This window comes from Salmo salar, chromosome ssa06 (genome assembly GCF_905237065.1).
Source record: "Salmo salar chromosome ssa06, Ssal_v3.1, whole genome shotgun sequence".
Lineage (NCBI taxonomy): Eukaryota > Metazoa > Chordata > Actinopteri > Salmoniformes > Salmonidae > Salmo > Salmo salar.
This window is the reverse complement of record NC_059447.1, coordinates 7,972,967-7,986,493: the sequence shown is the minus strand read 5'-3', so window position 1 is coordinate 7,986,493 and position 13,527 is coordinate 7,972,967. Positions and strand designations below refer to the sequence as shown.

Here is a 13,527-nt window from a genome sequence, read left to right as displayed (position 1 = left end):
AGAAGTATAATAATAGCATTGAAGAACCCCTGGATGTAATACAGGCCTGACCACCAGAGGTATAATAATAGCATTGAAGAACCCCTGGATGTAATACAGGCCTGACCACCAGAAGTATAATAATAGCATTGAAGAACCCCTGGATGTAATACAGGCCTGACCACCAGAGGTATAATAATAGCATTGAAGAACCACTGGATGTAATACAGGCCTGACCACCAGAGGTATAATAATAGCATTGAAGAACCACTGGATGTAATACAGGCCTGACCAGCAGAGGTATAATAATAGCATTGAAGAACCACTGGATGTAATACAGGCCTGACCACCAGAGGTATAATAATAGCATTGAAGAACCACTGGATGTAATACAGGCCTGACCACCAGAGGTATAATAATAGCATTGAAGAACCACTGGATGTAATACAGGCCTGACCAGCAGAGGGCAGCACTGTGGTGACTGTCTATCACAGTCTCTGCTTACCGGAGCTTCTCTGAGCCTTTGTCGGAGAGCTCCACAGCTTTTTTACATTCCTCCAGCAGGTCCCTGACACAGCCGTGTTTATCTGGGTAGAGAGTGATCTCCTGGAGGGAGAGAGGGAGATAGTTATGAAAATAATTTATTCATCATCAGGGTCAAAGGTTAGAAAGCCTGTGTGTGAGATCACATTTTTCAAACGAGGTGACCGTACAGAATGTTACCTTTTATTTGAGGGTACTTTCATACAGATGTTTTTTGTATTTTATTAATGCATTTTATACATCTAGTTTCCCCCATTTCAAGAAGTCAGAAGTATTTGGACAAATTCACTTGTGTATTAAAATAGTCAAAAATTTAGTGTTTGGGCCCATATTCCTAGCACGCAATGAATATATCAAGCTTGTGAATACAAACTTGTCAGATGAATTTGCAGCTTGTAAAAGGTAAAACATTAAAAGAAAATTAAAGATCGTGCCCCGCCCCCCACCAATAACAGGGCAGTTTGATCGTGCCCCCCCCCCCAATAACAGGGCAGTCTGATCATGCCCCCCCCCCACCAATAACAGGGCAGTCTGATCGTGCCACGCCCTGCACCAATAACAGGGCAGTCTGATCGTGCCCCGCCCCCCACCATAACCAATAACAGGAGAGCAACTTTGGGCAGTATGATCCTTATTCATGATTTTGGGGGTATGAGTGATCATTATTATTCATGGCTCATTCAGGATTATCTGTAACCATGGTAGCATCCACTTTCATGTGTTTAGAAACATTCTATTTACAATAAAAGTGAATCCAATGACAAAACATTACTTAACATTCATTTCTATTGGGCACAACATACCGCAAATTCATCCAACTAGTTGGTAGTCACAAGCTTGATGTAGTCATTGCATGCTAAGAATATGCGACAAAATAATAAACCTTTGACTATTTTAATACACCAAATACATTATACTTTCAAAAATGGGGGACTAGATGCATAGAGCGCTTTAATTTATAAAACAGTAAAACAGATATGAAAATACCCTCAAATAAAAATGTGACATTCTGTCCTGTTGCCTCAGAAAACATTTCAAATCCAAAAAGCTGGAGTATAAAGTCAAATGAAAAGTTGTATCTTTACTGTGTGTAATATAAACAGTGTGTATGTTACCTCTTCTCTGTATTGGCTGTTGAGCCATATGGACTTGAAGCTCCTCCTGTTCTCAAAGTCTGTGATCTTCATCTTTAACTGAGAGGAGACAACATTAACAGTCAGTTCACTCTCACACACACACCCCCCGGTACACAGACCCGTCACACACACCCACCCCCCGGTACACAGACCCGTCTCACACACCCCCCCCGGTACACAGACCCGTCTCACACACCCCCCCGGTACACAGACCCGTCACACACACACACCCCGGTACACAGACCCGTCACACACACACACCCGGTACACAGACCCGTCACACACACACACCCGGTACACACCCCCTGGTACACACACACACCCTGGTACACACACCCCCTGGTACACACACACACACACACCCCGGTACACAGACCCGTCACACACACACACCCGGTACACAGACCCGTACACACACACACACCCGGTACACAGACCCGTCACACACACACACCCGGTACACAGACCCGTCACACACACACACACACCCTGGTACACAGACCCGTCACACACACACACACACACACCCTGGTACACAGACCCGTCACACACACACACACACACACCCTGGTACACAGACCCGTCACACACACACACACACACCCTGGTACACAGACCCGTACACACACACACACACACCCTGGTACACAGACCCGTCACACACACACACACACACCCTGGTACACAGACCCGTCACACACACACACACACACCCTGGTACACAGACCCGTCACACACACACACACACCCTGGTACACAGACCCGTCACACACACACACACACACCCTGGTACACAGCGACACACACCCTGGTACACAACCGCACACACACACACACCCTGGTACACAGACCCGTCACACACACACACACACCCTGGTACACAGACCCGTCACACACACACACACCCTGGTACACAGACCCGTCACACACACACACACCCTGGTACACAGACCCGTCACACACACACACACCCTGGTACACAGACCCGTCACACACACACACCCTGGTACACAGACCCGTCACACACACACACACCCTGGTACACAGACCCGTACACACACACACACACCCTGGTACACAGACCCGTCACACACACACACACACCCTGGTACACAGACCCGTCACACACACACACCCTGGTACACAGACCCGTCACACACACACCCTGGTACACAGACCCGTCACACACACACACCCTGGTACACAGACCCGTCACACACACACACACCCTGGTACACAGACCCGTCACACACACACACACCCTGGTACACAGACCCGTCACACACACACACACCCTGGTACACAGACCCGTCACACACACACACACCCTGGTACACAGACCCGTCACACACACACACACCCTGGTACACAGACCCGTCACACACACACACACCCTGGTACACAGACCCGTCACACACACACACACCCTGGTACACAGACCCGTCACACACACACACCCTGGTACACAGACCCGTCACACACACACCCTGGTACACAGACCCGTCACACACACACCCTGGTACACAGACCCGTCACACACACACCCTGGTACACAGACCCGTCACACACACACCCTGGTACACAGACCCGTCACACATGTTAAGTTCATGTTTTAAGTATCCCTATATTCCTGTTATTACGGGGCTATCACTCAGTCAAGAGTGCGCCTGCGCAGGAAGTTAGTTCGTGGATGGACCTAGCCGTGAGTGTAATGGCTACCTTGTAGTGTGTTCATACAGTATAGTAAACTTTGTTCAACTGGAACCTTGTCGTTGTGTCATTTCGAGTTAACAGAAAGCCTGGGCAGAGGCTAAGAGCAGGCAAACCTTACATAATATTCCTTTCTGGTGGAGGAGCTTCAGCATGAAGCAGGTGTGTGTGTGTGTGTGTGTGTGTGTGTGTGTGAGAGAGAGACACTGATGGAGCAGTGACTGGTGAGGAACAGGCTGTCTTATGGCCCTGCTACATTATAGACGTCGGGCGCCCGGCCATCAGCCATCGAGGAAATGCTTCCTTCGAAGCACTTCACTGGGATGCGCCAGTCAAGTTCAAATACTCAGCCAACTGCTGTCACGTCACCATCAATGATGACTGTCAATCATATCACACACCCCTACCTGTTGGTAGTAGAGTTTCTTGGGCTGACGTGGTTTGAAGAACTGCAGCAAATCTCGGAGAGTTCCTTCATAGTTGTGTCTGAGAGGATTCCCAGGTCCGTCTCTGTACCTGCCCAGAGAGGAGAGGAGAGAGGGAGGGAGGAGGAGAGAGGGAGGGAGGAGAGAGGAAGTAGGACGAGAGAGAGAGGGAAAGAGGAGGAGAGAGAGAGTAGGACGAGAGAGAGAGGGAAAGAGGACGAGAGAGAGAGGGAAGGAGGAGGAGAGAGAGAGGGAAGGAGGACGAGAGAGAGAGGGTAGGACGAGAGAGAGAGGGTAGGAGGAGGAGAGAGGGAGTAGGACGAGAGAGAGAGGGTAGGAGGAGGAGAGAGGGAAGGAGGAGGAGAGAGAGAGGGAAGGAGGACGAGAGAGAGAGGGGTAGGACGAGAGAGAGAGGGTAGGAGGAGGAGAGGGAGTAGGACGAGAGAGAGAGGGAGTAGGAGGAGGAGAGAGGGAGTAGGACGAGAGAGAGAGGGTAGGAGGAGGAGAGAGGGAGTAGGACGAGAGAGAGAGGGTAGGAGGAGGAGAGAGGGAGTAGGACGAGAGAGAGAGGGAGTAGGACGAGAGAGAGAGGGAGTAGGACGAGAGAGAGAGGGAGTAGGACGAGAGAGAGAGGGAGTAGGACGAGAGAGAGGGAGTAGGACAGAGAGAGAGGGAGTAGGACGAGAGAGAGAGGGAAGGAGGAGGAGAGGGGAAGGAGGAGGAGAGGGGAAGGAGGAGGAGAGAGGGAGTAGGATGAGAGAGAGAGGGAAGGAGGAGGAGAGAGAGAGGGAAGGAGGAGGAGAGAGAGAGGGAAGGAGGAGGAGAGAGAGAGGGAAGGAGGAGGAGAGAGAGAGGGAGTAGGACGAGAGAGAGAGGGAAGGAGGACGAGAGAGAGAGGGAAGGAGGACGAGAGAGAGAGGGAGTAGGAAGAGGAGAGAGGGAAGGAGGAGGAGAGAGGGAGTAGGACGAGAGAGAGAGGGAGTAGGAAGAGGAGAGAGGGAAGGAGGAGGAGAGAGGGAGTAGGACGAGAGAGGGAAGGAGGAGGAGAGAGGGAAGGAGGAGGAGAGAGGGAAGGAGGAGGAGAGAGGAAGGAGGAGGAGAGAGGGAGTAGGACGAGAGAGAGAGGGAAGGAGGAGAGAGGGAGTGAGTAGGACGAGAGAGAGAGAGGGAGTGAGTAGGACGAGAGAGAGAGAGGGAGTGAGTAGGACGAGAGAGGGAGGGAAGGAGGAGAGAGGGAGGGAAGGAGGAGAGAGGGAGGGAAGGAGGGGAGAGGGAGGGAAGGAGGGGAGAGGGAGGGAAGGAGGGAAGGAGGGAAGGAGGAGGAGAGAGGGAGAGGACGAGAGAGAGAGGGAGTAGGACGAGAGAGAGGGAGTAGGACGAGAGAGAGGGAGTAGGACGAGAGAGAGAGGGAAGGAGGAGGAGAGGGGAAGGAGGAGGAGAGAGGGAGTAGGATGAGAGAGAGAGGGAAGGAGGAGGAGAGAGAGAGGGAAGGAGGAGGAGAGAGAGGGAAGGAGGAGGAGAGAGAGAGGGAAGGAGGAGGAGAGAGAGAGGGAGTAGGACGAGAGAGAGAGGGAAGGAGGACGAGAGAGAGAGGGAGTAGGACGAGAGAGAGAGGGAGTAGGAAGAGGAGAGAGGGAAGGAGGAGGAGAGAGGGAGTAGGACGAGAGAGGGAAGGAGGAGGAGAGAGGGAAGGAGGAGGAGAGAGGGAAGGAGGAGGAGAGAGGAAGGAGGAGGAGAGAGGGAGTAGGACGAGAGAGAGAGGGAAGGAGGAGAGAGGGAGTGAGTAGGACGAGAGAGAGAGAGGGAGGGAAGGAGGAGAGAGGGAGGGAAGGAGGGGAGAGGGAGGGAAGGAGGGGAGAGGGAGGGAAGGAGGGAAGGAGGAGGAGAGAGGGAAGGAGGAGGAGAGAGGGAAGGAGGAGGAGAGAGGGAAGGAGGAGGAGAGAGGGAAGGAGGAGGAGAGAGGGAAGGAGGAGGAGAGAGGGAAGGAGGAGAGAGAGAGAGAGAGAGGGAAGGAGGAGAGAGAGAGAGAGGGAAGGAGGAGGAGAGAGAGAGGGAAGGAGGAGGAGAGAGAGAGGGAAGGAGGAGGAGAGAGAGAGGGAAGGAGGAGGAGAGAGGGAGGAGGAGGAGAGAGAGAGGACGAGAGAGAGGGAAGAAGGAGGAGAAAGAGAGGGAAGGAGGAGGAGAGAGGGAGTAGGACGAGAGAGAGAGGGAAGGAGGAGGAGAGAGGGAGGAGGAAGAGAGAGAGAGGGAAGGAGGAGGAGAGAGGAGAGGGAGTAGGACGAGAGAGAGAGAGAGAGGGAAGGAGGAGGAGAGAGAGAGGGAAGGAGGAGGGAGAGAGGGAGTAGGACGAGAGAGAGAGGGAAGGAGGAGGAGAGAGGGAGTAGGACGAGAGAGAGAGGGAAGGAGGAGGAGAGAGGGAGTAGGATGAGAGAGAGGGAAGGAGGAGGAGAGAGGGAGTAGGATGAGAGAGAGAGGGAAGGAGGAGGAGAGAGGGAGTAGGACGAGAGAGAGAGGGAAGGACGAGGAGAGAGGGAGTAGGATGAGAGAGAGAGGGAAGGAGGAGGGAGAGAGAGAGGGAAGGAGGAGGAGAGAGAGGGAAGGAGGAGGAGAGAGAGGGAAGGAGGAGGAGAGAGAGAGTAGGACAAGAGAGAGGAAAGGAGGAGGGAGAGAGGGAGTAGGACGAGAGAGAGAGGGACAGGTTACTCAACAAGTCAACTTGGGGCTTCAAACTTTTTGTACTGACTCAGTGTGGTGCGTGAAACCGGAGTGTGTCCATGTGTGTGACGGCAGTCCTACCCCTGGGATTTGAAGAACTGGAGGAGCATGGGATCTGTGTTCAACCTCTGAGCCACCGTCTTCGCCACCTAGACAGACAGAGACAGACAGGTTAAAGAGATTCTCCAGCACTTTTGTTGGGTGCAGCACAGCTTCAAGAAAACAGTTGCTTTCAAACTACGGATTTCATGGCAAATTGAGGTAAGACAGTAATTCTGCTGATAGATTATACATGTATGAACAACAAACACCTTGACACATCCAGCCCAAAGCGGTAGGTTAAAAAATACTTTCTTAGTGACTAAAGTACCGGAGCATGTCTTTAACAAACACACCAGCTTTGTTGAACAATACCCAAATGTTGAAGGAACAGTCACAATGCAAGACAGTGTGACCTCTTGCTGACCTGGAAGTAGTTCATCCTGTTGGGAGTGTGTGTGTGTGTGTGTGTGTTACCTGGAAGCAGTTCATCCTGTTGGGAGTGTGTGTGTGTGTGTGTTACCTGGAAGCAGTTCATCCTGTTGGGAGTGTGTGTGTGTGTGTTACCTGGAAGTAGTTCATCCTGTTGGGAGTATGTGTGTGTGTGTTACCTGGAAGTAGTTCATCCTGTTGGGAGTATGTGTGTGTGTTACCTGGAAGTAGTTCATCCTGTTGGGAGTGTGTGTGTTACCTGGAAGTAGTTCATCCTGTTGGAGAGTGTGACAACAAAGCCGGGGTCGTTGTGGATGGTCTTGTCACAGAAGATAACGTCCACTCGGTGGTAGAGGTCCCGGAAGTAGTCCTTGGCTGTGGGCAGCTCACTGCTGTCGTTCTCTGGGTCGTCTCTGTAGAGAGGGGAGGGAGAGAGATAGAAAACAGACAGACATTAGCTGGGAGAGGCTAGTCAATGTGTTACTGAATTCTCCAAACACAATTGATGTGTTGGGAAGAGCATAACATTCTCTACAACAGGGCTCTCCAACTCTGTACCCTCCTGTAGGTTTATGTTAGATTCCCGGGACCATGTAGGGATGACTTACTTCTGGAAGACGATGATGTCTCCGTCCATGAGTTCATCCAGGGCCTTGTCCAGTGACACGTCATAGTCCTGTATCCGCTCCGTTAAATTAGGCTTCACTTCCTGGAACACAGACACATGGGAGATGGAGGCTGTTTGTGTAGATGTGTCAGACCTGGAGTTGGGTATGTGTTCTCAACTAATAGAGGATAAGGCTAGTGTGTGTGTGTGTGTGGTACAGCTTGCGGTTCACCAAGCCCGTTCACCAAACTCAAGGTTCAGTGCGCATTGCGGTTTAGGGGGTCATATATAAAAAAAAAATGGGGTGTAATTACCCTTTAAAAAGGTTTACCACCCAGTGTAGAGGACTAGTGGTTTGATGATCAGATCAGATTTACTGAAGGTTTACCACCCAGTGTAGAACACTAGTGGTTTGATTTCCAGATCAGATTTACTGAAGGTTTACCACCCAGTGTAGAGGACTAGTGGTGTGATGATCAGATTTACTGAAGGTTTACCACCCAGTGTAGAGGACTAGTGGTTTGATGATCAGATTTACTGAAGGTTTACCACCCAGTGTAGAGGACTAGTGGTGTGATGATCAGATTTACTGAAGGTTTACCACCCAGTGTAGAGGACTAGTGGTGTGATGATCAGATTTACTGAAGGTTTACCACCCAGTGTAGAGGACTAGTGGTGTGATGATCAGATTTACTGAAGGTTTACCACCCAGTGTAGAGGACTAGTGGTGTGATGGATCAGATTTACTGAAGGTTTACCACCCAGTGTAGAAGACTAGTGGTTTGATGATCAGATTTACTGAAGGTTTACCACCCAGTGTAGAGGACTAGTGGTGTGATGCGATCAGATTTACTAAAGGTTTACCACCCAGTGTAGAGGACTAGTGGTTTGATGATCAGATTTACTGAAGGTTTACCACCCAGTGTAGAGGACTAGTGGTGTGATGATCAGATTTACTGAAGGTTTACCACCCAGTGTAGAGGACTAGTGGTTTGATGATCAGATTTACTGAAGGTTTACCACCCAGTGTAGAGGACTAGTGGTTTGATGATCAGATTTACTGAAGGTTTACCACCCAGTGTAGAGGACTAGTGGTGTGATGATCAGATTTACTGAAGGTTTACCACCCAGTGTAGAGGACTAGTGGTGTGATGATCAGATTTACTGAAGGTTTACCACCCAGTGTAGAGGACTAGTGGTTTGATGATCAGATTTACTGAAGGTTTACCACCCAGTGTAGAGGACTAGTGGTTTGATGATCAGATTTACTGAAGGTTTACCACCCAGTGTAGAGGACTAGTGGTGTGATGATCAGATTTACTGAAGGTTTACCACCCAGTGTAGAGGACTAGTGGTGTGATGATCAGATTTACTGAAGGTTTACCACCCAGTGTAGAGGACTAGTGGTTTGATTTCCAGATCAGATTTACTGAAGGTTTACCACCCAGTGTAGAGGACTAGTGGTTTGATTTCCAGATCAGATTTACTGAAGGTTTACCACCCAGTGTAGAGGACTAGTGGTGTGATGATCAGATTTACTGAAGGTTTACCACCCAGTGTAGAGGACTAGTGGTGTGATGATCAGATTTACTGAAGGTTTACCACCCAGTGTAGAGGACTAGTGGTTTGATTTCCAGATCAGATTTACTGAAGGTTTACCACCCAGTGTAGAGGACTAGTGGTTTGATGTCCAGATCAGATTTACTGAAGGTTTACCACCCAGTGTAGAGGACTAGTGGTTTGATGATCAGATTTACTGAAGGTTTACCACCCAGTGTAGAGGACTAGTGGTTTGATGGATCAGATTTACTGAAGGTTTACCACCCAGTGTAGAGGACTAGTGGTGTGATGATCAGATCAGATTTACTGAAGGTTTACCACCCAGTGTAGAGGACTAGTGGTTTGATGATCAGATTTACAGAAGGTTTACCACCCAGTGTAGAGGACTAGTGGTTTGATGATCAGATTTACTGAAGGTTTACCACCCAGTGTAGAGGACTAGTGGTGTGATGATCAGATTTACTGAAGGTTTACCACCCAGTGTAGAGGACTAGTGGTTTGATGATCAGATCAGATTTACTGAAGGTTTACCACCCAGTGTAGAGGACTAGTGGTTTGATTTCCAGATCAGATTTACTGAAGGTTTACCACCCAGTGTAGAGGACTAGTGGTGTGATGATCAGATTTACTGAAGGTTTACCACCCAGTGTAGAGGACTAGTGGTGTGATGATCAGATCAGATTTACTGAAGGTTTACCACCCAGTGTAGAGGACTAGTGGTTTGATTTTCAGATCAGATTTACTGAAGGTTTACCACCCAGTGTAGAGGACTAGTGGTTTGATTTCCAGATCAGATTTACTGAAGGTTTACCACCCAGTGTAGAGGACTAGTGGTGTGATGATCAGATTTATTGAAGGTTTACCACCCAGTGTAGAGGACTAGTGGTTTGATGTCCAGATCAGATTTACTGAAGGTTTACCACCCAGTGTAGAGGACTAGTGGTTTGATGATCAGATCAGATTTACTGAAGGTTTACCACCCAGTGTAGAGGACTAGTGGTTTGATGATCAGATCAGATTTACTGAAGGTTTACCACCCAGTGTAGAGGACTAGTGGTTTGATGATCAGATCAGATTTACTGAAGGTTTACCACCCAGTGTAGAGGACTAGTGGTTTGATTTCCAGATCAGATTTACTGAAGGTTTACCACCCAGTGTAGAGGACTAGTGGTGTGATGATCAGATTTACTGAAGGTTTACCACCCAGTGTAGAGGACTAGTGGTTTGATGGATCAGATTTACTGAAGGTTTACCACCCAGTGTAGAGGACTAGTGGTGTGATGATCAGATCAGATTTACTAAAGGTTTACCACCCAGTGTAGAAGACTAGTGGTTTGATGATCAGATTTACTGAAGGTTTACCACCCAGTGTAGAGGACTAGTGGTGTGATGATCAGATTTACTGAAGGTTTACCACCCAGTGTAGAGGACTAGTGGTTTGATGATCAGATTTACTGAAGGTTTACCACCCAGTGTAGAGGACTAGTGGTTTGATGATCAGATTTACTGAAGGTTTACCACCCAGTGTAGAGGACTAGTGGTGTGATGATCAGATTTACTGAAGGTTTACCACCCAGTGTAGAGGACTAGTGGTGTGATGATCAGATTTACTGAAGGTTTACCACCCAGTGTAGAGGACTAGTGGTTTGATTTCCAGATCAGATTTACTGAAGGTTTACCACCCAGTGTAGAGGACTAGTGGTTTGATTTCCAGATCAGATTTACTGAAGGTTTACCACCCAGTGTAGAGGACTAGTGGTGTGATGATCAGATTTACTGAAGGTTTACCACCCAGTGTAGAGGACTAGTGGTGTGATGATCAGATTTACTGAAGGTTTACCACCCAGTGTAGAGGACTAGTGGTTTGATTTCCAGATCAGATTTACTGAAGGTTTACCACCCAGTGTAGAGGACTAGTGGTTTGATGTCCAGATCAGATTTACTGAAGGTTTACCACCCAGTGTAGAGGACTAGTGGTTTGATGATCAGATTTACTGAAGGTTTACCACCCAGTGTAGAGGACTAGTGGTTTGATGATCAGATTTACTGAAGGTTTACCACCCAGTGTAGAGGACTAGTGGTGTGATGATCAGATCAGATTTACTGAAGGTTTACCACCCAGTGTAGAAGACTAGTGGTTTGATGATCAGATTTACAGAAGGTTTTCCACCCAGTGTAGAGGACTAGTGGTTTGATGATCAGATTTACTGAAGGTTTACCACCCAGTGTAGAGGACTAGTGGTGTGATGATCAGATTTACTGAAGGTTTACCACCCAGTGTAGAGGACTAGTGGTTTGATGATCAGATCAGATTTACTGAAGGTTTACCACCCAGTGTAGAGGACTAGTGGTTTGATTTCCAGATCAGATTTACTGAAGGTTTACCACCCAGTGTAGAGGACTAGTGGTGTGATGATCAGATTTACTGAAGGTTTACCACCCAGTGTAGAGGACTAGTGGTGTGATGATCAGATCAGATTTACTGAAGGTTTACCACCCAGTGTAGAGGACTAGTGGTTTGATTTTCAGATCAGATTTACTGAAGGTTTACCACCCAGTGTAGAGGACTAGTGGTTTGATTTCCAGATCAGATTTACTGAAGGTTTACCACCCAGTGTAGAGGACTAGTGGTGTGATGATCAGATTTATTGAAGGTTTACCACCCAGTGTAGAGGACTAGTGGTTTGATGTCCAGATCAGATTTACTGAAGGTTTACCACCCAGTGTAGAGGACTAGTGGTGTGATGATCAGATTTACTGAAGGTTTACCACCCAGTGTAGAGGACTAGTGGTGTGATGATCAGATCAGATTTACTGAAGGTTTACCACCCAGTGTAGAGGACTAGTGGTTTGATTTTCAGATCAGATTTACTGAAGGTTTACCACCCAGTGTAGAGGACTAGTGGTTTGATTTCCAGATCAGATTTACTGAAGGTTTACCACCCAGTGTAGAGGACTAGTGGTGTGATGATCAGATTTACTGAAGGTTTACCACCCAGTGTAGAGGACTAGTGGTTTGATGTCCAGATCAGATTTACTGAAGGTTTACCACCCAGTGTAGAGGACTAGTGGTTTGATGATCAGATCAGATTTACTGAAGGTTTACCACCCAGTGTAGAGGACTAGTGGTTTGATGATCAGATCAGATTTACTGAAGGTTTACCACCCAGTGTAGAGGACTAGTGGTTTGATGATCAGATCAGATTTACTGAAGGTTTACCACCCAGTGTAGAGGACTAGTGGTTTGATTTCCAGATCAGATTTACTGAAGGTTTACCACCCAGTGTAGAGGACTAGTGGTGTGATGATCAGATTTACTGAAGGTTTACCACCCAGTGTAGAGGACTAGTGGTTTGATGATCAGATTTACTGAAGGTTTACCACCCAGTGTAGAGGACTAGTGGTGTGATGATCAGATCAGATTTACTAAAGGTTTACCACCCAGTGTAGAAGACTAGTGGTTTGATGATCAGATTTACTGAAGGTTTACCACCCAGTGTAGAGGACTAGTGGTGTGATGATCAGATTTACTGAAGGTTTACCACCCAATGTAGAGGACTAGTGGTTTGATGATCAGATTTACTGAAGGTTTACCACCCAGTGTAGAGGACTAGTGGTTTGATGATCAGATTTACTGAAGGTTTACCACCCAGTGTAGAGGACTAGTGGTGTGATGATCAGATTTACTGAAGGTTTACCACCCAGTGTAGAGGACTAGTGGTGTGATGATCAGATTTACTGAAGGTTTACCACCCAGTGTAGAGGACTAGTGGTTTGATTTCCAGATCAGATTTACTGAAGGTTTACCACCCAGTGTAGAGGACTAGTGGTTTGATTTCCAGATCAGATTTACTGAAGGTTTACCACCCAGTGTAGAGGACTAGTGGTGTGATGATCAGATTTACTGAAGGTTTACCACCCAGTGTAGAGGACTAGTGGTGTGATGATCAGATTTACTGAAGGTTTACCACCCAGTGTAGAGGACTAGTGGTTTGATTTCCAGATCAGATTTACTGAAGGTTTACCACCCAGTGTAGAGGACTAGTGGTTTGATGTCCAGATCAGATTTACTGAAGGTTTACCACCCAGTGTAGAGGACTAGTGGTTTGATGATCAGATTTACTGAAGGTTTACCACCCAGTGTAGAGGACTAGTGGTGTGATGATCAGATCAGATTTACTGAAGGTTTACCACCCAGTGTAGAAGACTAGTGGTTTGATGATCAGATTTACAGAAGGTTTTCCACCCAGTGTAGAGGACTAGTGGTTTGATGATCAGATTTACTGAAGGTTTACCACCCAGTGTAGAGGACTAGTGGTGTGATGATCAGATTTACTGAAGGTTTACCACCCAGTGTAGAGGACTAGTGGTGTGATGATCA

The 13,527-nt window shown here is 48.1% G+C and overlaps 1 protein-coding gene across 2 annotated transcripts in view; it reads right to left on the bottom strand.

Annotated features, from left to right (window-relative positions):
* LOC106606244 (ubiquitin carboxyl-terminal hydrolase 7) overlaps window positions 1–13,527 on the bottom strand; it is a 71,926-nt gene that overhangs the window by 14,056 nt on the left and 44,343 nt on the right. Inside the window, exons 21-26 of one of the 2 annotated variants that reach the window (XM_045719686.1) lie at window positions 7,588–7,688; window positions 7,239–7,392; window positions 6,590–6,657; window positions 3,776–3,884; window positions 1,638–1,715; window positions 485–585 (exon numbers count right to left, since the gene is read on the bottom strand). In XM_045719686.1, coding sequence (XP_045575642.1) covers window positions 485–585; window positions 1,638–1,715; window positions 3,776–3,884; window positions 6,590–6,657; window positions 7,239–7,392; window positions 7,588–7,688 — 611 coding nt within the window. The remainder of the gene's footprint in view (window positions 1–484; window positions 586–1,637; window positions 1,716–3,775; window positions 3,885–6,589; window positions 6,658–7,238; window positions 7,393–7,587; window positions 7,689–13,527) is intronic. The other variant, XM_045719687.1, reaches the window with a different exon arrangement.